This window comes from Heterodontus francisci, chromosome 27 (genome assembly GCF_036365525.1).
Source record: "Heterodontus francisci isolate sHetFra1 chromosome 27, sHetFra1.hap1, whole genome shotgun sequence".
In the NCBI taxonomy this organism is placed as follows: Eukaryota; Metazoa; Chordata; class Chondrichthyes; order Heterodontiformes; family Heterodontidae; genus Heterodontus; species Heterodontus francisci.
The window spans coordinates 56,914,051-56,939,882 of NC_090397.1; the positions used below are offsets into that span (position 1 = coordinate 56,914,051).

General features: G+C 43.0%; 1 protein-coding gene across 2 annotated transcripts in view; it reads left to right on the top strand.

Moving 5' to 3' along the window:
* Positions 1-18,308, top strand: part of cax1 (cation/H+ exchanger protein 1) — a 62,275-nt gene extending 43,967 nt beyond the window's left edge. For both annotated transcript variants that reach the window (XM_068059420.1, XM_068059421.1), the window contains exons 10-19: positions 3,422-3,605; positions 4,609-4,708; positions 5,721-5,839; positions 7,979-8,010; positions 9,493-9,605; positions 11,858-12,006; positions 13,137-13,231; positions 13,927-14,005; positions 14,986-15,094; positions 17,577-18,308. In XM_068059420.1, the coding sequence (XP_067915521.1) occupies positions 3,422-3,605; positions 4,609-4,708; positions 5,721-5,839; positions 7,979-8,010; positions 9,493-9,605; positions 11,858-12,006; positions 13,137-13,231; positions 13,927-14,005; positions 14,986-15,094; positions 17,577-17,650 (1,054 nt within the window). In that variant the 3' untranslated portion in view covers positions 17,651-18,308. The remainder of the gene's footprint in view (positions 1-3,421; positions 3,606-4,608; positions 4,709-5,720; positions 5,840-7,978; positions 8,011-9,492; positions 9,606-11,857; positions 12,007-13,136; positions 13,232-13,926; positions 14,006-14,985; positions 15,095-17,576) is intronic.
* Positions 18,309-25,832: the final 7,524 nt, after the last annotated feature.

A 25,832-nucleotide genomic window follows, 5' to 3' on the forward strand; every position in this document is an offset into this window, starting at 1 on the left:
ATGTGTGCACTGTGATCTATAATGGAGTTCTCCACTCTTTTTTTTTTCCTTCTGAGGCCTCGCTCCCATGCTATTAAAAATGCCATGGACCCCTGTAACATGAGTATTTTTCTGTACAAAAATGTTGGGTAGACAATTTTTTATTTTTTTCTTTGTTTGTTTTACTTAATGTGGAACTTTTTGCTGGTGCTGAGCAACAGTTCTGTCAAGACATGGCCGTATCTTCGACAAATGCATGTCGTTGTCGATGTTCAGCCCGGCTCAGCACTTTGGCTTCATTCGTCATTGCTGAAAATCCAGCTTTGCATAAGTAGGTTGTACTAAATGCAACCAACACTTTCAGTACTGCAGAAGAAGCAGTGCTGTATTCATCAGAGCAGTCACGCTGAGCCCCGACTGCCTCCCATTGCATAAATCTTAAGATATTGCAGCACAGATGGAGACCATGGCTCTTTTCCCCACATCCCTGCAATTTTTTTTCCTCCAAGTATTTACCCAATTTCCTCTTGAAAGCTACTATTGAATCTGTTTCCACCATCCTATCAGGCATTATGAAGCTACCTGTTGCCTATCACCAGCTGTAACACCATAAACTGCAGATTCCCATATCTGTGGTTACAACAGCATTATTCAAACAGCTGCAGGGCACCACTGACATTCCTAACCTCCCTCCAAAACAACAAGTTTGGAACAATTACTTGCCACTTTTCTCTCATTTCAGTTCCCCTCTTTGTGTTTAAATAAATGATCAGTGTTTTTCTGAGTCTGTGGGCTGTTCCTGCCAATTCTGTGTATTTGTCCCTTTTTTTTTTTTATCACAACTCCAGTTGTAAGCATGTTGTATCCCAGAATTAACATGGCCCACTTTCCTCTGCCTATAGGCAGCTTTTTTTTTTTTGGATCCTGTTTTTGCCAAGTTTTTTCCCATGAGCGGGATAGATTCTGTAGGCTCTTTGTACCACCTGCTTTCCTCTGTCTCGAGCTCCTGTTGCCTCTGACTGGGGGCCTAAATAGTTCCCAAACGAATGTTTGTTTGTTTCAGCTGCAAGCTGAGTTTGCTTCAGGATTTCAGTACCCAAAATCCCATCTCTACCGATACTTGTATCCCCACGTGTCAATAATTCAAATGGAGTGGGTGGTTCATGATATCCAGGATCATGGTTTGGGGATGGGTGGGGGGGGAGAAAGAATTGTTGGAAGAAGGTAAGTCCAGCATCACAGTTTAAAAAAATAAATAAATAAATAAAATTGGATCTAAACAGTGAAAAAGTATTAAATATTTATCAGTTTAGTTTTAATAAACTTTGTAAATGAATTGCTGGCTTGTGAGGTTGGGTGGGTCACATGACTAGCATAATGCCAGCCAGTTGTTAAGAGCTGAGCTCGGAGCTGAATTGATGGAGTTGGGAGAAGCTATGGGGTGGTGGCTGTGGACCCCTTGAAACCTTCTCATGGGCCTCTGGGAACTGTTTTCTCCAAGTTGAGAACAATGTTCAAAGTCCAGTCTGCAGAAGTGCTTCCTACTTGTTTATCTGTGTCAGAGGCTGATCCCTGTTTTTCATCCACTTCAGTGAATGCATGGGAAGTCAGGTGGACTTCATCATGGGCATGCAGTCTAGGAAACTGTCCAATTTCTCCTTTGCGCATGGTCTGGACTTTATGTTCAAATGCAATAAGAAAATCTACCCTCTTGTTTCCCCTGCTCTGCAGTGCTCTACCTTTTTTACTGAAATGCTATGAAACCTCCCAGTCTTGGACTTATTGCATTGAGGCATGAGGAAAGATTGGAGAAGTTTAAACTCTAATAGAAGATGGTTCAAGAGCTTCTAATTGTCATGGAGTCTGTGGTTTGCCAGACCAGTGGAAGAGTGTGCACACATATGACTTGTTGAATGTTCTGTTGGGTGCACTGACTCTGGTTTCATAGCTTGTTCTTTTTAAGGCAGTCCCTAACTAAAATTGAAACTTTCAGACTGCTGGGAAGACCGAACTAGTTGGAACCAGCTAAAACAGACTCCGAGCCATCCAAGCTCATATCACAAGACTGCAGTATGCAGGCAAGCTGAAGAGTGGTAGCTGAGTCCAGGAGCTGGCCATAGGCAAATAAGAGTGCAGCTGCTTTGGTTACTTAAGGTAATTCTGGTGGATCCATGCCATCAAGACTGTTGAGCAGAGCTGAGAAGGTCCTGGAGTTGTATGCCTTTTTTGGTGGAGACCATATCTGTGAAATTTGGGATTGAAGAGGAACTGCATCTTGGAAGACAGGAGCTGGAAATCTACCTGAAGAAGCTCAGCATTGAAGAACTTTGACTCTAATTGGTGCCATATGTGCTGAGTGGACTGTCCATTAAGTCTGAGATCTATCTTTGTTGTATCTGCTAGTTAATGTGTGATTGCAATTTGTCTGTTAATTCATGTTTAATTTATGTTGATTTTGGTTTGATAGAGTAAAAGTTATAAAAGTGAAATTTTGTCCATTTGGTTTTCTTATTGGTGTTCAGTAAATTTGGTTCTTTGGTTGATCTCCATGGGATTATAACAGCATATGTTCTCTGATGTTGGGGAAATATCTGCTAGTTAGAGCAGTGAAGAAAAATAAACATTGGAGATGTTCCAAGAGGCTAGAAGCTATAATGGAAATACTAGAGGTTACATAGAATTTACAGCACCGAAACAAGCCATTTAGCCCAACTAGTCCATGTCAGTGTCTTATGTTTCATATGACCTCTATTGGTACACCTCTCAACCTTCTCTTTCTCCCCTGGGGGGGAAAAAATCCCCAGCCAGTTCAGTCTTTCATGATTGGTCATAACTTATCAGTTCTGGTGAAATTCTTGTAAATCATTTCCACACCACCTCCAGTGTGTCCTATAATCATTTTACAAAAAGGAAACCAGAACAGTTCAGTTGGTTGGGTAGGTGTCTGAGTGAGGACTGGATTGGTTTCCTGTTGGGATCCTGAACTGGGGTATAACTAGGGCCTGTACCTAGTCAGTTGGCAGCCCCAATCCTTTTAGAATCTTGCTGGTGGATTGAGTTGAGACTAGATGCAACTGATCTTGCCTAGCTGTTCCTGAACTGAGTGGAGTATTTTAGGAACTGTTATTGTGTTGGAAGTACTGTGGCTTTAGGCTTTTGAGTAATGTTTTGTAAAAATCTAGGACTGCTGACTTTTTGGAAATTAACTCTTGACTTGTTTGTACCAAGTGGTGTCATACCCCTGATGCTGGTCGGGGGGTACTCCACACCTCACTTTATCAGATAGTCAAGTACTGAGTGGGTGCATCACTAAGGTTTATTTTTGTGGTTTACTTGTATTCAGTAACCATACCTCTGTGTACTGGATTTGGTTGGAAGAGCCTGGGAGGCCTTTCTGTTCAAAGTTCTCTAATATGTACACTGTGTTTGCTCTTGTCTTCAGTATTTCAGCTCAGAGTAACTTTGCGGTAGGTGCAGTAGTGAATGCCACGTTTGGTTCAATCACAGAGTTGACCTTCTACATAACTGCTCTGATCAAAGGCAGCCATAAGGGAAACAAGTGCTATGAAGAGGTTGTGAAAAGTGCTCTGACTGGAACCCTGTTGGGATGTGTCCTCTTTATCCCGGTGAGTTGTCACTCTAGCAATCTTCTCTTTACAAAGAGTTAGGAAATGTCACGCCCTTCAGGGTTTGAAATCTGGTTACAGAGCAAGTATTGAGCCCAATCCATCACACAAAATTTGTCCTTTTAGGGGGCTGGAGCCTGCTTAATTTCCTGAAGGAAAGTTCTGTATAAATACTTCCTAATCCCCCAAAAGTAATGGAGCAAAAACCAGAATATTCATCCATCCTCTTGGCTGAACTCCATCAATGTTAAACAGGTGACGTCTGCAAGAATTTTTTAGTGCCAGATCTTTTTCCTCTACTCACTTTCCCCTCAAACAGTGTAGGATCCATTTGTGTGCTGTGGAATATTTGATCCTCTTTCGCGCGCTCTCGCCTCCGATTCTGTTGCTAACTGTATATTTGTCCAGCTCCAACTGAAAGGTTTTTTTTTATTGCTACCTTAGTTACTTGTGCAGCAAGTCTGTTCTGTGCACAGCAAGGTTACCTGGAGGGTGCTATGACTAGATAATTTTTTTTAAATGTATGTTGAGATTGGCCCAGACACACCCTGGTCGTCTTCAAAATAATCCCTTGAGGGTAGATGGGAACTTATTTAACATCTTATCTGAAAGACAGCATCTCCAACAATGCAGCAGTTCCTCATCACTGCACTGGACCGTTAGCCTATATTTCATCCTCAAATCTCTGGAGTGGGACTTGAGTCAGAAGGTTGGGGATTCAAGTGAGCATTTAACCAACTGAGCCATAGCTAACACGCAAGTTTGGTTCAACAAATGGTGTTGGTGGTTTGTTTGACTCCGTTCTGTCTGGATTCAAGTACATTGGGTTATGCTGCAAAGTTTGTGGAACATGGACTCATTGATTCTCTGCTAAGCAATGGAGAAATCTTATGCACTTCTAATTTTAAAAAAAATTCTGGCAATGCCAGTTTTACAAATCCTTGTAATTTTTATTGGTGCAATTTTCTTAAGACCAGAAACTGACCAGCTGTTTGTCCACCAGGGTATATCCATGGTGATTGGAGGATGCAAGCATCAGGAGCAGAGGTTCAACAGTCGGTCAGCTGGCGTCAGTTCAGCATTGCTCTTCATATCAGTGGGTGGTAGGTGGTGAGGCAGAGAAATATCACATGCTTTCTGATTATAAATAAACATACTCTTCAAAAATGCCATAAGATAGACCCCACAAGAGCCTATCTTGGTGTTAAATATGCATTTATATTTATATCACACTGGATGTAGGGTGATGTGATGGTCTGGGTGGGAGCAGCTATTTTCATTGAATAATGTGACCATTTAAAGTTTAATCCTGAAGCCTCACTTGACCTGAGTACTCCAAACTCTCCAGAAAGCATAGGAACAGAAGGAGGCCATTCAACCCCTTGTGCCTGTTCAGCCATTCAATCAGAACTGTGCCTTTGTTCCATATCCCTTGATCCCCTTACCCAATCAAGATCTGTCACTCTGTCTTAAATTTCAATTGACCTATAGCCTTTTGGGGGAAAGAATTCTGAATTTCCACTGCCTTTGTGGGGGTGGGCGAAGGGTAGTGCCTACTGATTTCACTGCTGAATTTTCGGAGCTCTAACTTTAAGATTGCGCCCTCTTCAGATTTCTCCCACCAGAAGAAATAGTTTCTCTTTACTATCAACCTGATTGAAGTGGGATAGCTGACTGACTCTTCACCCAAGGGAGGAGGAAATTGGTAAAGGTTACTAGATAAATGTGTATAGGTAGACGTGACTAAACACTGGATTTGGGTTTGGCTGTGATGCCCACTGAATAGCATGCTAACACTGTCTCTGTGCATCCAGTTGTCAGTTGTTGCCAGAGAGTGCCTGATGTTCGAATGTGTACTTGTTTTCGGGAAGTTTCTTTTTCAAAATCTGCCATGTGTCATGGCTGAGGACGGATCAGGGCCAACTCGTGGTGTGGGGCTGAGTTTCTAAAGCCGCAGCCTCTTATTCCACTGAAATCTGTTGGGTGGTCGGAGGTGCTGCCAAGCGATTTCTGTGGCCATGGGAGACCAGTTGAGAGGTGCTTCTTTAATGTAGCCAACGACTCTTCCTTTTTATTAAGTTTGACGCATAGCTGGTTTGCTCTTTTTTTATATAGGTATATTTGCACCAACACTGTTCTCCAAGGCCTATGGAAGTCTGATTTGCCAAGGCTGCACCAACTCAACACAGAATGAATCTGGTCCCTTTGAGTGCAGTGACTGCCACTTCAGTGGGGTATGGATTTACACTCTTTAATTGAAGCCTGCTGTTTAAGTGGATGAGAAACTGAACTGTACAAACCAGAAAGAATCCAAGTCCAATCCCTGGTCCAATAGCAGAGGTTCTGGTTTGAGGGGTGCAATATTAGCCAGAGTTTACTCCTGATATTTTTGATACATTGGCCAGAGCTGGAGAAAGAGAATTGGCTGCGATGGTTGGACATTGGCTCAGCCTGACTCTAGACTCAGACACGATTGACCACTTTGAGTACAAGAAGGGAATTGGCACCTACTGCAGAGACTTAATGACACCCAGTGCCTGGGATCAGCAAGTATTTGCTGATGAGGATATCACACCTTTGGTGGAGGGATGATTGTGGTTAAAAGAGGGAGGAAAACCAATGGTTATTTATTTATTTATTTTTTTGAAGCATTTGTATATTTTTGCTATCTTCATCATCCAGTTACCTGGAGGAAGAAATGCAGTCTTCAAGATGATTCTCAGGCTGTCCTGTTGCTGCAGACCCTACTGATCCTGGCCACTAGGTGTCATGGAGCTGGTGCAGTAAGTGCTGTTCCCACCCACTGGATGTCAGTAAACGGGTGCAATGAGTACTGATCTTGACCATTGACCGCATACGCAATCCAGGATTTGCCACTTGGCTTGCAGTGATCTAAACACTAGCTGTATAAGTAAATCCTTGAGGCTTATTAATGTCACCAGTGGGTGAGGATCATGGTTTCTGGCTATAGAAAGCTCTGGAATACCTCCATTTTAATTGGGGAATTTTGATATATCTGCCTCTTGGGTGGCCTGAGCCAATCTGCTTAAAACAAGTGAGACAGTTTTAGAACTGGGAGAAAGAAAGTAAGAACTCGTATTTGTATAGCACCTTTCATGACCTCCGGATAAAGGGCAGCTCAGGTTGGGGAAAAAGAACCTAACCGGCCCAAGTCCCTCCAATTTTTCCCGACATAACCCGACCCATCCCTTGACTTACCTTCTGACTCAGAACCTCTAGGAAGCTGCAGCGTGTGCGTGATGTCAGACGTCACTCGCTCACTGCGCAGACTCCGTCTCCCTGGTTGATGTACCGGACTCCCCGCTCCGGTCTAACCCCCAAGCCTGAAAGCTGGACCCAGAAGAGGGGCCCAACCTGACACGTGTCGTTGGGTAGCAGGCCTTAACATCGGGATGTCCCAAAACACTTTACAGCAAATTAAATACTTTTTGAAGCATCACTGTTGTAATGTTGGAAACATACAGCAAGATCCCACAAATGGCAGTGAAATGAATAGGTTGTAGTGATGTTGGTTGAAGGATAAATATTGGCCAAGAGATCTCCTGCTCTCCTTTTTTTTAAAAAGCACCATGGGACCTTTCACATCTACTTGAGAGGGTAGATGGGATCTCCGTTTAATGTCTTAACCCAAACCCATTCATTCATGGGATGAGGGTGTTGCTGGCAAGGCCTGTATTTATTGCCCATCGGTATTTGCCCTTGAACTTCTGTGCAGCATTCCCTCAGTACTGCACTGGAGTGTTGTCCTAGATTATAGGCTCAAGTCTCTGGAATAGGACTCAAATGCAGAAATGTGACCCACTGAGTTGCAGCTGATACCTTGGTACAAGGTAAAAATACAGGGCTACATATAAACTTCCTTAAGTGTCTCTTTACCTACTCCACTGCACCTTGGATACAAAGGAAATGTGAGTTCTTTGGAAGGCAACATTTAATTTTTCCCCACGTTTTAATGACTAAAGGATTATGTGCTCAACGGTGACATCAATGCAGCTCATTATCTTGGGCACCCCTTTATCTCTGTGTGGGCAGGGGATGAGGCTTCAGCTGTTCCTCTGGCTTCTTTGGTTGGGGGAGGGGGTGTCACTTTTTTTCCTCCTCACATTAACATTAATGTAACTGAGAAAAGCAAAGCCAGGATGTTCTTCAATGATCATGTGAAATGCATTTTCTGGGTAGGATGGTGGAGGCCAAGAGCCTGCAATTACAGCTCAATCCTGTGAGGAATGAGTCCTTTTCTGAAGGTGATTTGGGTCTGTCTCTCATTGCTTGAAAGTAGCTGCATTAAAGTGAAATTGAAGTTTCAGGATTTTAAATTTTTACTGATTTATTATTTCTCCATTTCCTGATAGCTGCAGAATGCCTTGTTTCACAGTCATGTCCAGTAAGTATGTTTTTAGCCACGCTTTGGTCTCTTGTTTCACTCCTCTCCGGTACAGCATGGTGGGGAGAGGAGCCATTTACTGAACAAAGTGATTCCTGACAACGCAACAGCCTGCTGATGTCGTCGAGCTGTGCACATGCACAGCTACATCTTGCCAGGACTAAGTGGTGCATGTGCAGGGTTATGTCATCACGTATCCACACCTGGTCCATCTTCTCGCATGCGTGACAAAGCGTCATTGGATATCCAGCCCCCCATTCGGCTGGAGGAAACAGCTGAATGGGAGACTTTGAGGCTGGAGTTCGATTCCTGTCGTTCACTCCTGCCACTTTTTTTTTTTTTTTTTTTTTTTCCCCCCCCCCCCCCACCCCAGCAACTCGCTCCAGACCTTGCTGCTCCACTTCTCCTCTTTCCCCCCCCGGCCGATTATTTCTTGCTTCACCCCATCCCGGTGTCTGGTCGCTCGCTCCCTGCTTCCTTGTCCTCCCTCTAGTTACTAGCTGTAGGCTGCGCCGCTTCCCTCCTCTCGTCCACTTGCTCCTGTGTTGGCCCTTGCAGCCCGCCTTGCTGCTTCAGCTGAGAGGAGGGAAGCGGCATGGCCTATAACTAGCGGCTGGGGGTGTGGGCGGGAGGGAGCGGGGAGCGACCAACCGATCGGAGAGTGGGGTGGCGCGAGTGGGGAACAATCGGTCAGGGAAGTTAAAGGGGAGGGGGGGAGCAGTGAGGTCTGGAGCGGGGGAGGAGGGATAGAAAGCGAGTTGGCGAGGGGGGAGAGCGGCCAGTGGGGCGGGAGCTAGTAGTTGTGTTTGGGTGAAATCAGTCCTGGTCAGTCATATAAACGAATCACTAAGTATTTGGCAGCACATTTTATACTCTGCCTGATTTTTCTTTCTTTCGGGGTGCCAATTCACTATCTTCCAATGGAAATTCAATCATAAAATTCCTTTCCTATTTAGTAGGATTACTAGAATATTAAATGGATGAGGATTACAGTTAGTATCCTATAACTACATAGTATATTACTGCACTTCCATCCAACTTAATGTAAGGTTAGTTTGCTAGAACGAGCTAGCCGTAAGCATTCCTGTGATAAATTGAGCAGCGCCATCTTTAATCCTGGCAGCTGCCTGAACGTCTCTGAAACTCTTTCAGTGGAAGAGGCTGCATTTGTGCATGTGCAAGTACTGTGCCACCTAGTAGTCGCGTTGTCAGCAAATGCAGCCTCTGCTGAATGGGCACTCTTGTTCTGTGTACACATAGACTGTATACAAACTGGGGATGAAAAATGAAAATGGCTGAATGTAAATGTAGCAGCTGAACAGGTTGTCACTTTCTTGTAACGATGCTGTGGAAGGCTGCAGTAAGGGAACAGATAGAATGATGAGATTTGCTAGGTGCTTTGTACAGGGTGTCACTGAAGCATCACACAAGGTCATGTTTCCTGTAACTCTGAACGATAATTTTCTGATGTCAATCCTGTAGGCCCCTTATCTACACGGTGTCCATACTTCTCCCTGCATCATATGTGATTGGTCTCCTCTTTTCTCTGAAGACACATAACCACATCTACGATATTCACATCAGTGACCGCCATGGTAAGTACCACTTCTGCCAGCCTTGGTTAGTTACTCATTTACTAGTCTGACTGATAAATTACATGTTTGCAGTAGGTAGAAAGCTTCCCTGTCCTGCCAAACTACCCACTCATACCAGCCCAGGTCTCTGTCCTCCCCAATCGCTAAACATGTAGATTTGTATCTGTTTGCCCCTGCAGTAGAACGTTGGGGAGTCAGTCACTCATCCAATGTCCCATTCACTCAATTAATAACTCACTGCTGCTGTACCTGAGATGAAGTTCACCTTTTAACAAATTTTAATTTTTATTTTTTTTATTTTTCTCTTTCTTAAAAGAAAAAAGTTACTCTGGTTTTATTCTAAGTTATTTCCTGGCATTGGTAATCCAGATTTTCATCTCGGGGAAATTTCCAGCAAAACATCCTTTTAATTGACCCGTAAACCTGTCTGGCCCACTCCCGCACAGACGTTCCTGATCAGCCTTAGAGACGGGCCAGGTTAGCAAACATCCTCCAGACTGAGGGCAAATGCTGCAGGCAATTGGGTAATGACAGATTATAAACCTGCAGCAAAGCACCAGTTTTAAGAACAAATGAGCATGGCACCCTTTGTTGCCCTGGGCAATAGATTCCTGCTCAGCCAGAGAACAGAAGCATTTCAACTTGCACTATCCAGAAACCCATCTTGCAGAAATGAGTCTCCGGTGAGGATGTGTGAATGCTGTTGGTTCAGAGATGAAACTGTAAACTTCCTGATTTAAAGACCAGGCTGAAGCATTTGCAACCATCGTCAGCCAGAAGTGCTGAGTTGATCCATCTCTGCCTCCTGAAGTCCCCAGCATCACCGATACCAGTTTTCGGCCAATCCAATTCACTCCATGTGATATCAAGAAATGCCTGGATCACTGGATACTGCATCCAAACTTGGGCTGATAAGTGGCAATAACATTCATGCCACACAAGTGCTAGCAGTGACTCTCTCAAATGAGAATCTAACCATCTCCTTGATGTTCAATGGTATTGCCATCACTGAATCCCCCACTATCAACATCCCGGGCAGCATTGACCAGAAACTGAACTGGACCAGTAGCATAAATGCTTTGGCTACAAGAGCAGATCGGAGGCTGGGAATTCTGCAGCGAATAGCTCTCCTCCTGTCTCTCCCAATGCCTGTCTACCATCTACAAGGCACAAGTCAGGAGTGTGATGGAATGCTCTCCACTTGCCTGGATGGATGTAGCTCCAACAACACGTGAAGCTCAACACCATCCAGAACTAAGCAGCCTGCTTAATTGGCACTCCCTCCACCAGTGCACAGTGTATCATATACAAGATGCACTACAGCAACTCGCCAATGCTCCTTTGACAGCACCTTCCAAACCTGTGACCTTTTACCACCTAGAAGTACAAGGGCAGTAGATGCATGGGAACGCTGCAACCTGCAAGTTCCCCTCCAAGCCACATGCCACTCTGACTTGGAACTCTATTGCCATTCCTTCATTGTCACTGGGTCAAAATCCTGGAACTCCATTCCTAACAGCACTGTTGTTGTACCTACGTCCTAAGGACTGCAACAGTTCAAGAAGGCAGCTCACCACTGCCACCTGAAGGTCAATTGGGGATGGGCAATAAATGCTGGCCGAGCCAGTGACGCCCACATCCCCAAATTAATTTAAAAAAAAAAATTGCTTCTTCAGGATCAGTTTGCTGTATGTTGAACTGAAGCCAAGAACTCACTTCCTGACTGTAACTGTTGGTGTTTAATAGTAGACTCGAGAGAAATCTTGTAGATACTCTATATCTTGAAATATAAAGGAAAACCTGGTTGTGCTCTTGGAATAGACCCGAGAATCCCTACAACTGTCGAATGCCATCTCCAGATGCTAAGGAGAATGCTTTTTAAATGTCTCCTTGCCAGCCATAGTCAGCTCAATTTCTATGGCCTATCTGGTGTTAAATGCACCCAAGACTATTCCCAGTATTGACTTTTGCATGCGCCTGGATCCCCTGAATTCCTCCTTTTTCCATGAAACTGATTCTTCCAAAGTATTCCTTCCAAACCCAGCAATTGAATCCAACCTGACACTGGATACGTATGAGTTCAACTTTTTGCACCACCTTCATAGAATCAGAATGATGCAGGACCGAAGGAGGCTGTTCGGCCCATTGTGCCTGTGCTGACTCTTTGGTAGAGCTATCCAATTAATCCCACTCCCCTCCTGTACAAAGGAAATTGTTTGCTCGTGTTGCCTTAACTTGTACCTTCTTCCCAGTTCCAGGACACAGCCACAATGTTGTCATTCACTGGTCACGATGGAAAGCTGTGGTGCTGCTCATTGCAGCCACTGTTTTCATGTCTGCCTGTGCAGAATTGGTGTCTGAGCACATTAACCCCTTGCTGTCCAACTCTGCAATTTCATCGGTAAGTCAATGTGCATTACTGTCTTAATGTTCTGTTCATTGAGTACATTGTACTGTTTTGAACATTGACATGTATGGGTGGGATGGATGAATGAATGACTGGGTTTTGGTAAGCAGTAGCTGAGCCATGCACAGCAGGAAGCTCCAGGTTGGCCGCGTCTCTCTGCTGAGTTAGTTAGCTGTGCATAAGCAATTTTGTTTTGTCTGCCAATTCTATAACTGGCTCTGTTGTATGTTCTTTGGTATAGGACTGTTTGTTTGACTCCTAGAATCATGCAGCCCTGAAGGAGGCCATTTGGTCTATCATGCTTGTGCCAGCTATTTAAAAGCTGTCCCATTAGAACCACTCCCCTGCTCTTTCCTCATTGCTGTGCAAATTCTGCCCTTTCAAATATTTATCCAATTCCCTTTTAGAAAGTTTCTACTGAATCTGCTTTCACCACCTTTTACAGGCAGTGCATTCCAGACTTGTACTGTAGAACCTATTGGATGGCATAATAGTCACCTAGCACATTTGATGCAACTCATTTTTGTGATTTAATAGCTATACCTTTTTAAAATAAATCCATAAGGTAGTGTCTCAGAAGTTTGGGTTCTCAAGCGTATAAGTGTTACATAAGGTGTTATCCTCAAACACCTGCCTTCAAATGTGTCTGCTGTTTCAGAACCGAATGGTGACTGAGAGAAGCACAGTGGCCTCTAGTGCAGATGAGGGGGCAAAGGACTAGTGGTAACCCAGAGTCCCAGTAAGGGATGGTGTGGGGCTGGAGAAAAGTTCAGAAATGTGGATAGAGCAAGGATGTGCAACGACTAGGAACAGGCTGAGTATCTAGATTGGTTCCCTTGGTGGGGGGCAGGAGTGGGTGCATTTGTGTGTGGATCTATGGATTAATTGATTGATTTATGGGGAAAATATAGTCTGTTTTCCCCCCCCAAAAGCTAAATGGTGGTGGGGTGGGGGTAGAAGCTGGATTATACAATGGAAGGACTGAGTTTTTGATCTTTTCATGCAGTGTTCTACATCTTTTTTTAAAAAATCCTTTAGACTGGAAAAGGGCAGAATCTGATTTGGAGACCATTTGTTTGTTGTATTCTAACTGCTTCCCTCTTTGTTTATACAATCAAAAACAGTACTTCCTTGGTGTAACTGTCTTGGCAATGGTCCCTGAGCTTCCCGAGATTGTAAATGGAATCCAGTTTGCACTGCAAAACAACATCAGCCTCAGGTATGTTACTGGTTGAAGGCAGGGGGAAACAATGTGTCAATCTGATCTTTGACTTTTTGTGGGCCTGTCTGCCTGAGATATTGAGAAGGCTGTGTAAGGTGACGAGAAACTGTGTATGCGCATACTGTGGGGCATCCAGGAGCAGGAATTGCTTTTGCTAACTCCACATTCTACTGCCAACTGACTAAACCAGTTGACCAAAGTGATTCTTGACTAATCATGAGATACTTGGGAGCTGAAATAGCAAGAGCAAGCATTCATCCTGTGTATAGTCTTTAGTATAAAGTGCGAGGCAACTGCAAAAGCAGGGTTTTACCTTTTTACTATTTGGTTCCTTTCAAAACCTTGCTCGCAAACACTTGGTCAGTGAAGGCCCAAACCACAGTTTCCCATGTTACCTCAGCTGCTGTTACCCAGGGCCTATCACAGTAGGATTAAGAATATAGCTCAGTATACACATATCATACCACAACTAATGGAAACTCGAATACTATGACTGATTTACAGTTAATTAGGTTTTGTTAATAGCAAGAAAACCTGATGTAAGCATTTCCCAGAATTCTTACAAAGGGGATAGTGCCAATGGAACAAATGGTTTGTTTGGAGTGGGGGAGGGGTATGATGTGCTTCAGCAAAGCATAGTTGCTTCACTTTATAGATGATTTGGGTTCATCCATCTTGATCTCTCTCCTCAGCCTGGAAGTTGGAAGTTCCATCGCTGTACAAGTGTGTATGCTGCAAATCCCAATCTTGGTGCTCTTCTCAGTCATTTATGTAAGTATTTAACTCCCATGTGCAGGATTGCCACTAGTGGAATGGAGATGGAAGGGAAACCAGATTCAGTGCAAGTATGGAGGGCTAGAGGGAGGGAACTGGAGGCAAGGTTGTGGAAGGATTTGAACACCAGGATGAAGATTGATTTAAATCAATCATGGATGGGAGCTATTAGAGGTTTGTGAGAAGGGATGTAGTATAAGAAAGACTATACACACTTGAGTTTTAAACAAACTAGCTTGGGAATTCTAGCTTGGAGTTGATTGACACAGGGATGTTGTTTCTGAGAGGGTAGCATGTGGACCAGGAGTAGGAGCAGCCCCCTCAATTGGAGCCTTGGAACTTAGAAATGTTTAGGGTTTGGAGGAGAAGCCAGTACAGGAGTTGGTGCTGGTGGGGCTGCAACCAACAGAATATGCTGCCAGAGGTGGACCCCACATGGCACTGGTTCAATTGTGTTCGATACAGTTGACATGAGCTTAGGAGGTGGTGTGGCATGGTTAGTCACTAAGGATGGTCTTGGTGCTGTAGACCGGATGACAACTAGACCAAAGGGATTTGAACAGGAAATGTTCTCAAATGGTCAGTGAGCAATGGGCTAAGGAAAGGGGATTGTGCAGTCAGGAACTGGATTGGAAGATTGAAAGCATAAGTGAGTGAGAGGAGATTTAAGTTTGAGGGCTTTAGTTCAGTGACAACAGTTCATGTCTTGGAAGCAGAGCTTCAATGCCTTTTCCCACTGGTGCCACAGTATCCATTCCTTTTTGCAATGGATGGTCAAGTACTGCACAGTACTTATTCTGGCATGGTGTAAACTCTGCTGGAAAGCCAAGGCTTTTGGGCAACTTTTGTGGAAACCAACACTTGCATTTAGTTGCACAGCCCTAATTAGGTTAGGACAGGATGTTTAAAACCTTAGTGCCAAGAAAATCGTCTTGACAGCTGATGTAATGACCATGTGCCATCTGCTTTTTATTTAGCCTGTAGGCTTTACTTTGCTCTTCAGTGATCTCCACCTTTGGGCATCAATATTCAGTGTCATCTTAATGAACTATATCTTCATGGATGGAAAGTGTGACTATTTCCAGGGTAGGTTTACTTTCTTTAATGAGCTGTATAGAGGAATAAAATAGTAAAATGTGTGGTTCTTGTTCTCTTACAGATTCAGTATGATGCTTGTGGGAGAGTACAATATATGAGAGGGGCAGTGAATTGTGTTTACTTGCACTTCTGTGCAAGTAATGTAATCAAATGTTTGGTCAGTGGTGGTCTTTGTATTTACTTAGCCCTTCAATGTGTTCCTGGAGTCACACAGGACACAGCACTTGCTATTTGCAGCCTGACTAGTAACTGAGACATGCTGTCTGTCCTGGATGTGTACAAATCTTTGTCCTGACCACCCTACAAATAATGACTTGCATTAGTACAGCACCATTCAGGACCTCCTGAAGCGTTTATAGATACAATATTTTTGAATCTGCAGTTGTAAATTGGCAAGCATGGCAGCCAATTTGTGCACAGCAAGCTCCCACAAACAATGTGTGTTAAGTGAACAGATCACTTTTTAAAAAAAAAAAAAGTTGGGTGAGGGGTAAATATTGCCTAGGACTTCAACATAGAGCTAGCGGATCTTTTACATGCACCTGAGGACAGATGAGGTCTGGGTTTAACATCTCATCTGAAAGGCAGCATGTGCAACAATGCAGCACCCCTCAGTAATGCACTTGAGGGTCAGCCTATATTTTGTGCTGCAGCCTATGGAATGGGATGCAGTCACATCCCAACAACTGATGGCATCTGCTTTGGATGTCTATAAACAACCAGGCTCAAACGATAAGCTGTGCAGTTTCCAGGTCTGAATAACTCTGGATGGAGTAGTTTGACTTGTGATATCATGGATTATCTGCATTCTATAATATAACATTGTGACTTGGATACAGATGGAGTGAGTAATGCAATGAGTCTGATTCATATCCAGCCTGCCCCTGCAGTCATTGGATGAAGGTCTTGCATGAGCAGGCAGTTTGACCCAGTTCCTAATGGGCAGGATCCCACAGCACAAAGCTGGCACTTTGACTGGAGGCCACAGAACAGCTGATGTGGGGAAAAGTTGCTTTGTACAAAGGGTGCCCTATCCTGGAGCCACAGCACGATCTTGGAGCAGAGCTTCATCCTGTGTCCAACCTGTGCCATACTTGACACTGGATGCCTGAAATGGGAATGTATTCCATTTCCCAGCACCAAAAACCCTCACCTCAAGCACAGCTTTAGATTGGCAAAAGAACCAGAGAAGATAATGAGAATTTTTTTAATGCAGTGAGTTATCGGGAATGCACTGCCTGAAAGGGTGCTGGAAGTGGATTCAGTAGAAACTTTCACAAGGGTGCTGGATATATACTTCCAAAGGAAACGTCTGCAGGGATTATAGGCAAAAGAGCAGGGGAAAGGACTAATTTCTAGCTCTTTGAAAAACGGGCTGAATGGCCTTCTCCCTTGCTGTATTAAAATTACTTATATCTGGTCATTTCACTCATTGCTGCTTGAGGGACTTTGTGTGCAAACTGTTTGCTTTTTTTTATTCATTCACTGGCTATGGGTGTTGCTGGCAAGGCCAACATTTATTGCCCATCTGTAATTGCCATTGAGAAGATGGTGGTAATTGCCTTCTGGAACTACTGCAGTCTATGTGGATTATAACTTTTCATAGTGGTTTTGATCAAATTTGAGAGGCTTGCTTGACCATTTCAGAGGGCAGTTAAGAGTCAATTGCATTTCTGTCGGTCTAGTCACACAGGCTATACTGTGTGTTAAGGATGGCAGGTTTCCTTCCCTAAAGGGCATCAGTGAACCAGTACGGTTTTTATGACAATCAGATAATTTCATGGTCACCATTTAGATACTACTTTTTGTTCCAGATTTATTTAAATTTCCCCAAGTATCATGGTTGAATTTGAACTTGCAATTTGATTTATTAATCCAGGCCTCTGGATTACAAGCGAGGCTTCCCCAACCTGTGTTCCGTACATTACAACAGTGACCACACTGTCGAGCTATAAAATGCTTTGAAATGTCTTTAGCTCAAAAGTCCTTTCTTTACTATGGCTGGGTCTGTTTTAATAGGTTGGGTGTGTTCTGCTACAATGACACTCAACTCAGACTAGATTAAATACAAAATAAGGCTTAAAACTAAAGAAGGAAGTTACAAAACAACTAACTAATTGAGGGTTAAAGACAGTGAGTCGAGCCTTTTGCCCTTGCCTGTGAGGGCCCCAGTTTTGAATCACTTGTACTGAGGCTGAAGTTAAACTGAAGCTCTTTTGATCTCATTCCAACTGATGTACTTGAGGTTCATGTGACATCTAACTGGTTAGGTGGGAGCTGGTTTAGAGGCAAGAGTCCCAGCAGCACTGGGACTGAACAGAAAGATTGCAGAGAATTTATAGCACAAACAGGTGTTTTAATTGTCTGCTTTTCTATCTGGGGGATGCTTCATGCTAGTCAGCTGTTAAGAACAGACAGTCTTCCATTCCTCACCACATGACCTCCTTTTAATCCTGATTTGTCTCCACAGGCACAGCGCTAGTGGTAGTCTACCTCATCATCATCTCCATGTACTTCTTTGCCCCATCTCAAAGTGGGTGCTGAAGATGGATTCATTGACCTTTTGTGACTTGGACAGTTTGAATGGCTCTAAGATAATTATTGACTGTCAATAAGTCTTCAGAATCTTCATTGCCTTCCAGGATAGGAATAATCCAGTCATCTTTAAAAGTGGGAGCTGTTGCTGTTGTGTGAACTGAAGACTCTTCATTGCTGGCATTTAGTGACTGAAAACATGCCATTAACACAATTTGAAGATCAACCGTCTTGTGATTCAATTCCCCTCCGATCAGCCAACTGCTCCTACTTGTCCCCCTGATATCAACTTAATGCAATGGGGAGTGAGGAGACACGAGCTGGGTTATCTTGCTTTAGAGATTTTTTTAAAAAGTTTTTTGTATAGCAATACTCCTGAAGCAGTGCTGACCTGTAGACTCCAAGAACTGCTTCCTCATCTGAAGATTACAGTTTGTGATTCCATTAACAGCTGTGGCTGCTTTTTGATCTGAACGATTTCCTATACTTTGGAAAAACTGAACTTGTACTAAAGACTCTGGTTAAAAATATTTTTGAGGAAGCTGTAGCTTTCTTATTAAAGTAACTAACTTGATGTACAGTGTTGAAGGGACTGTGCAAGTGGGCAAAAAAGATATATTTATGGGGTCAATCTGGACTAATTTAAAATAAAATTTGTATCGCTCTATTTACAACCTGAAACTTGACTCTAGTTCTAGAGAAATTACAATAGCAGTCCTGGGCACCTAAGCTTGAGCCCTATAACAAGCTATTACAATGGATCACACTGCCCCTGGGTTGGCAAGGGAAGAGAAGGATCTGCCAGGCATCCTGCTGTTGAATGTTATCCAGTGCTGCCACTCTGACTATATAGTCAGCAAACCATTTCTAACTAGGTTCACATGAAGTCTTTGTCAACTTTTTTCTTCTCCCCCCACCCTACCCCTTCCTACTGCTTTAAACTTCTCTACAAGATATGGAACTAGTGATAATCTGCTGTGGTGGTTTGAGATTTGGCTGAATGCCCACAAGTGGAAAGTTGTAGTCAATAGTTTTTGGATCTGCTTGGAGACTGGACACCAGTGGTGTCTTGGAGAGATTGGTGTTGGGACATTTTGTTTACTATTTTCATTAGTGATCTTTAGATGCAGGTATACAAGGGAATGATTCACAAGTTTGATTTCGGTACCAAGGTATGTGCAAAGTGTTGGGACTGTAGTGGATGTTCAACTACTGCAAGCAGATTTGTTTTGGAAGGATAAGCCCATGTTTGGGCAAATGGTTTTTAAACTTTGAAAAGTGCATTGTTCTGCATGTGGGCAGATCAAATGCTGAATATACTTTTATCCTACAGGAAACTGCACTAAAACAAATGGGGGAAGAGATGTGGATGATTTAGTGTATCATTTGCTAAAGAATCATAACCGTGCTGTGAAGCTAAAGCAAATGGTACTGAAGTGTAAGCACAAGAAAATTCAATGCAAAAAGCCTAACCATCTTGACCTCTTACAAGAGCTTGGTTGAGCCCCAGTTAAAATCTTATGTCCAGTTTTGGTCGTCTTACATGGTGTTACCCTCTAAAGGGTGCAGATAGGTTCAGATTTTAAAAATAGTTAAATTAGATCTGTATAATTTAGTAAAGCAGTCTCTAGTGATTTGATTGAGGTTTATAAACTAACGAAGGGATTAGATTGTGTTTATGCACATTATTGTAATTGGATAGGTTAGGGAGGACCAGGGTCATTCTTGCAAATTATGAAAGACTGAACAGGTTGAATGTTGCAGTTCTTTTCCAGAGAATAATCTGTAGAACAGGCTTCTCTGAGCACTAATTCACTAAATTCCTTCAAGAGCTGAACCTGTTTGTCTATGGTGAAGATCACCTTGTATAAGAGGTAGGTACCTGTACTATAAATGTGATCTCTTGGACTAGTTTTAATTATAAAGGAGTCAAATTTTCCACATCCTCCAATTGACCTGGGTTTCTTACCTTTTTTGGTCTCAGGAAACTCCATGGCTCAGTGTGGAATGGGCAGTGTCTGTATGATGTACAAGGCATCACAACACCAGGAGACAGGCTAGTTGAACCAGTCGATCTTTTCCTGTCATTTTTGTTTGTAATGCACTGCAATAGTGGGACAGGGCTTGAATGCAATGAACAGATGGTTAAATGTGTCCTTTCAGAATCACTTGACAGTGCTTTCTGTTAATCCTAATGTCTAATTGAGCTCTCCCTGTAATAACTGGTAAATCCTGCTTTGAGTGCAATCAAAGGATTTCACTCCTTTTCCCTATATGGTAAGTGGCAGGGAGCTGGAGAAAGAGAAAATCCCCTTTTCTGGAAATGAGAGGGGAAGGAAAAATACCACGCTGGAGCCTTTTCATTTAAAGAGAGAACATGGCTTCTATAACCTGTATAGTACATCTGTTTTGGAACAAATTGAACCCAGACCTCATTGTAACAGTGTACCATCAACTAATGTAATGCTCTGTATTGCCAACTTTTTTAGTTAAGTACTACAGAATTAAATGCAGACAACATTCTTTTCCTATTGAATGTTGACTGTCCTTTAATAAGTTCAGAAAGCTGACTAAAGGAGCTATACAAAGTGGGCTTGGACACTATCACCATGGACTACTTGCATTTGTATATTGCCTTTCATTCAGTCAAAGTTGTCGCAATTGTAGTAGATCTTTACACTTCCCAAATACAGAGGCAGAAAGAGAGGGAGGTTTTAAGCAGTGTCTTGAGGGGGGGGGAGAAAAGAAAGGAGAGCTGTAAAAGTTTGGAGAGCAAATGAGGCTGGGGCCTGAAAGCATAGCCACCAATGGTGGGGGTGAAAATTGGTGGTGGGGGGAGAGGTATGCAGAGTTCTTGGAGGGCTGCAGGAGGTTATCCTTTGCCCTGGCTTCTTCATTCCAGACTAATCGTTGCATGATAATTGGCAATCTCCTCTTCCCCTACATTTCTTCCTAACAGTTTAGAAAATCAGCCTGTAATCTTGATCAAATCCCCTATCCAACCCTTTCTAATAGCACAATATAGCCAGCAAACAATTGTGTCCAGGCTCAAATGAAGGATGACCATAATCCTGTACCCCAACAGTTCAAAACTTCAACTTCATGTTAATGTGGGATACTAAAGCCTGCAGGCAGGTGGCATTTATTGCTTAGGGAACAAAATTTTTCTAACATCCAAAATTAATTCAATTAATATGCATACACCCTGCTGTTTAACAGCTTTTATTATAAACTTGAATTGAAATACTCATTTCTCTACAGTCTTCAAGGCAGAGAATGTAGGAAAACCAACATGCACATCTGACTAATGTGTTCCTGCACTTTTATTTTACACTTCACACTACAGCATAAATGAGAACAAGGGCAAATAAAATATTTGACACTGATTTATTGTTTCTGAACTAGTGTCCAGCAGAAAGATTGTGAAAATACAGCTGATGTGCAGTGAGCAAATAGACTACATAATATTCTAGGAAAGAGTTGCTATTCCACAGGACTGAATTCTTCAGTTGTATTTGGAAATGTGTAGGAATCTCTAACTTGGGGTCCAGCCTGAGAACATGCTTTCCATTTACATCCAACAATCTTGACATGAGACAAGAGACCCAAGGTCATAATTTAGAGTTGCTATAATGCTTTTAAAAAGATTTTCTCTTGCAGATATTCTGGAGTTGATTTATTGAGAATCTCCCCATGCAGGAGTGAGCCTCATGGGAATTTTAGCAGAGCATATGGCTGCAGAGATTTGACTTACTCTGACAATGGGTTATAAAATTGCAATGAAATTTTGACCAGCTGATTTATTCTTACCTAACCCAGGACTGCTGAGACCATTTATAACAACCATTTCACCCCACCCACCCAACAAAATCATCACATTGGAAAAAGAAACTGCACCTGCCTTCTTTTGGCTGCTGCATAAACTCAACCATGCTGTGAATTTTTATACTGCCCCCAACCACCCCTACTACTGTTTTTAAAAGGTCACTTATTTCTGAACATGTAATTGCAAAGCTTTCACTTTTCAATCGTACATTAGGACCACTGGTGCTGGGTCAGGCTTTGCCTTGTGTAATAAAACACTGGACAAGTGGGGAAAAAAAAGTCCTGATAGGAAGTTTAGTGGGACAAGTACAGGCTAAAATGATAGGTTTATGCAGACAGTCCTGTTTGTGGATTTTGGGAAGGAGATCGAAGTGGGCTGTTTGAGGTTACAGGACTACAATGTAGGAAGATTGCCAGAGGACATTAAGTCAGTGAGAGCCCTGGAAATAGGGGCTTGATGTTCAGTGGTGGGTGTCATGGTGTAGGGGAAGGTAGGAAGTGTCAGTTGGCATGCAGCCACTGCAAGGTCAGTATGCCAAATAACAGCACCACCCTTGTCAGCAGGTTTGTTCACTGTCAAGGTTAGACCAGAGAGAATGGAGTCTGCAGCATGTTCAGAGGGAGACAAGTTAGAGTGAGGGGTGAAGAGAAATTATGAAGCCAACCTGATCTTCACTTTCACCAGCAAATTCAGCCACTCCACCCACCTCTACTCTATTAATTCTCTGACTGGCTACTTTTTAGGTTAGAGGTTCAAGGCACAAAAAGAGCTCATGAGGCCCAGTTATCAAAAGGGTTTGGCAGATTTTCACACCTGGCTTGTGTTCTACTATGATCATTACACGCTGCTCCTTCATGCTCTGGCTGCAATCAGTCTCACCCCTACCCCAAGCACAGTTTGAGTAAAGGAATAACAGCCTTATTATGCAGCACCTTGTTTCTTAGATGCAAGTGCTGCCAGTTGCTGATTAAGGGAACGTGAATGGCTTCATGTACGTGAAGATAAAACACACCCTCTTTTTCCAGGCTGAAGAAATACCATACAAAGATTCTGCTTGTGTAACTGTTCCTTTGCCAAGGAAAATCAGGCCAATTTTGCATTATCTCACATTTGGCATACATACTTTTTAAATATGCCAAGAGGTATCATTGTCTGTGTTGGAGGGCTCCTTTAGAATCCAATAGGAGTCACAGTTGCCTCAGTCATTCCTGGAAGAAAGGAGCAGTCAACAGCAGCCAGAGAAAGATAGCACCATATGCAGACTATGATTAATTGAAAGGTAATTTTAAGATTCAACAGTAACTAAACTTCAGTAATAAAAGTACAGGTTCTGGATTAATATGCAGCCAACTTAATGAGCAAATTTTAGTGTTTCCTAAAGCTGGATTGTGCTATTAAATCACAATTCAAAAATATGCTCCAGAAACCACTATTCAAAAGGAACAGTGAACACTGATCTCACATAACTTCAGTGCCCCAGTCACTGAAGGAGTGGTACTGAGGTGTCCTTCATTGAGGACAGGTCACCTCTCACCAATTCAAGGGTTTGCTCCAGTCAAGCTTAAACACCTTTCCAATAACAGTCTGCATGGGCTTGTTTAAGCTCTGGCTGATGCCAGATGAGTTTACTCACACTGCAGTCAGTGCCTTTTCACTTTGTACAGAAATCTATGCAGTGTTAAGATACTTTTCCCATTAGGCAGGTTCAAACCCTGCATAACAAGAAATTAAAGCAAAATACTACAGATGCTGGAAATCTGAAATATAAGCAGTAACTGCTGGAAATATTCAGGCATATGTGGTGAGAGAAACAAGAGTTAAAGTTTCAGGTTGCTCACCTTTCATCAGAATGCAGCTTAAAACCTTCTCTTTCTAGAAAGTGAGCTAATGATTCGAAAGATGGTACAATTGTAGGGGGGGGGGGGGTGGGTGTGAGGGGGTGAAGAAAAAAAAGTCACTTCTGATTGCACTTTTCTTAGGGGTGTTCCCTGGGTAACAGGCAAAATCAGGCAGCAAGGAGACAGCCTCTGACACTCACTGCACACAGTACATCAATAAAACTAAAGAGTCTGCTGACTCATTTAATAACACACCCTCCTACCTCAGTACCAGTGTGTAAGTAGGTGTTATTATTTAGGCACACTGCACAGAAGTACATAAAGGGAATAACTTTCATCTTTAGCACACCCATTTTGAGAAGGATAATTTGGAGTTCCTGCTCTTGATTGCTGACCATTGCTGGAATGGAGCATTCTGACTAGGGGTAGCCTTATACCTGAAATGCTTACCACCACTCAAGGGATGATAAATGGCCGCTGAGGTAGGAGAGTACCTCACAGGCCTGGAATGATACCCCAGGAAGCTGTCCAAATCTTGGGAGGGACCAATCACTTTTACTGAGTGATAGAACTGTTGATATAAAAAGGCCACTAGCTGGATTGCAGATACTCAGGGACTGCAGTATTTTGAAGCTAGTCATAAACTCAAGATGAGCAACTCAACAAATCATTCATGCTTTTATTAACAATTTTACAAAAGATGAGGAAGAAAGAAAACCTTGTAACGATTTAAAAATCAAATCTGGACAATTGAAAAAAAAATTTAAAAGGACTGACCCACTTTTAACATTATTTTTAAAATGGGTTTTTTGAATAAAGCCTCATCCAGTTTTGCAAACAGTCAGTTTGACTCCAGGAAGAATTTACAATTCTGAAGATTCATTAAAACAGGCCTCTGTTCAAACATGCCAATGTCTACAAAAGCAGAATAGGAACCAGTTCAAATCCCAACCACCGCATTCACCCAGAGGAGAAAAGTAAGTTCAGTGAACATTTCTGACATACACGGGAGGCACTGGCATTGTGTTAACACATACAACTTTCACCACAGCAACTGATCAGTTAGCTGGTTAGAACCCTCATGTGAGCACTGGCAGATGCATTAAATATACTATTTCCATTGGAAGCTTTGAATTGCAAGTTTTTAAACTAATTTACTAGCTGCAATCTAATTTCCTGCAACGAGACTCACAAAACATTCACAGTGCTCTACATTGCTACTGGTTGTTGATGGTTGGCTAATTGATACAAGTGAGAACACTTAAAGACATCGTGATTGGAAATATTCCAGACCCGAGCCCAAAGATGAAGCTAGGAATTCCTAGCTCTCCATCATGGATCAGATTTACTACAAACTCTTGATATTGTGTAATATCCATTGTACATGGAAGTCTCATGATAGGGGGACCTAAAGAAGGGCAGCTACCACAGCAGCTCCCAGTCACAGCACTTAGAGCATTTTATTTAGTTGCTGCCATGTTCACAGATGTGATTGAGCAGACTGGCTAACTATATAGTGTTAAAGTAAAGCAAGCCACAGAGTTAAAGTTCAAATTAAAAGACAATTACGCACAAACTAACTGCCACTGACGGGGCGGGGGTTTGTGCAGAGCATGAGGGTAAGGAGTTACTGAAAGACAGGAACAGCCTGGCCAAATTGAGCAGATTTCCAAAAAGAAATGCTAAGTTCGCAATTTCGATATGCATCAGTGCAGTAGGGGTGGGGGAAAGAACACTGACTTAGGGAGAGGAAAAAGGGCTAATAATACCTCTCGAAAAAGAGAGGAAGCCTGAAAAGAGGATGGTGACATTAGGCTGGAGGTTGGGGGGAAAAAAAGAGGAGAGGGGGAGGAAGAAAGCAGACACAAAGACAGCGAGCTACACATGCCAGGTCCAAGTAGGGCAGAGGGGCAAGTTGGCCTGAGTAAGACACAGATATATACACACACACACACTAGGAGGAGGGAGAAAAAGGTTACAAATACAAGAGGATTTGTTCCCCACTTTCTTGGACCTCAGAGGCAACTGGATTTCCCATCTCACAGCAGCCCCAACCTTGCTTGAACAGGCCCTGGCCCAGCACCTGCCTTCAAACCCCAGGATTACAACTCAGTGACTTCTCTGTTCTTCCAAGAACAGCTGACCATTGGTAAAAGGTCTATTTTTTGGTAGTGAGATGGCAGCAATAGGGAAAGGGAATCCCAGAAACCTCTCAACGATCGAGTCAGATTTTGCTTTCATTGTCATCAGAGCTGCATAAAACAGTGAAATGCATCACTGAGATTTGCACCCCCCACCCCTCCGTCAGATCATGAACCAGCGAGGATAAGTGATCTGATGTGGAATGTGACTGGTTGCTGCTCAGACTGGCACATTCGCTGTCTAAAATGCCACAAATACCATTTTTCCACAACAAAGAAATTCATGGTACCTACAGCACAATTTAGCAATGGCCCCAGCTTTCCTGTGTGATCCATCAGCCAAAGACATGCTGTCCCCTCACACTGACCCAAGCCCTATATTATCT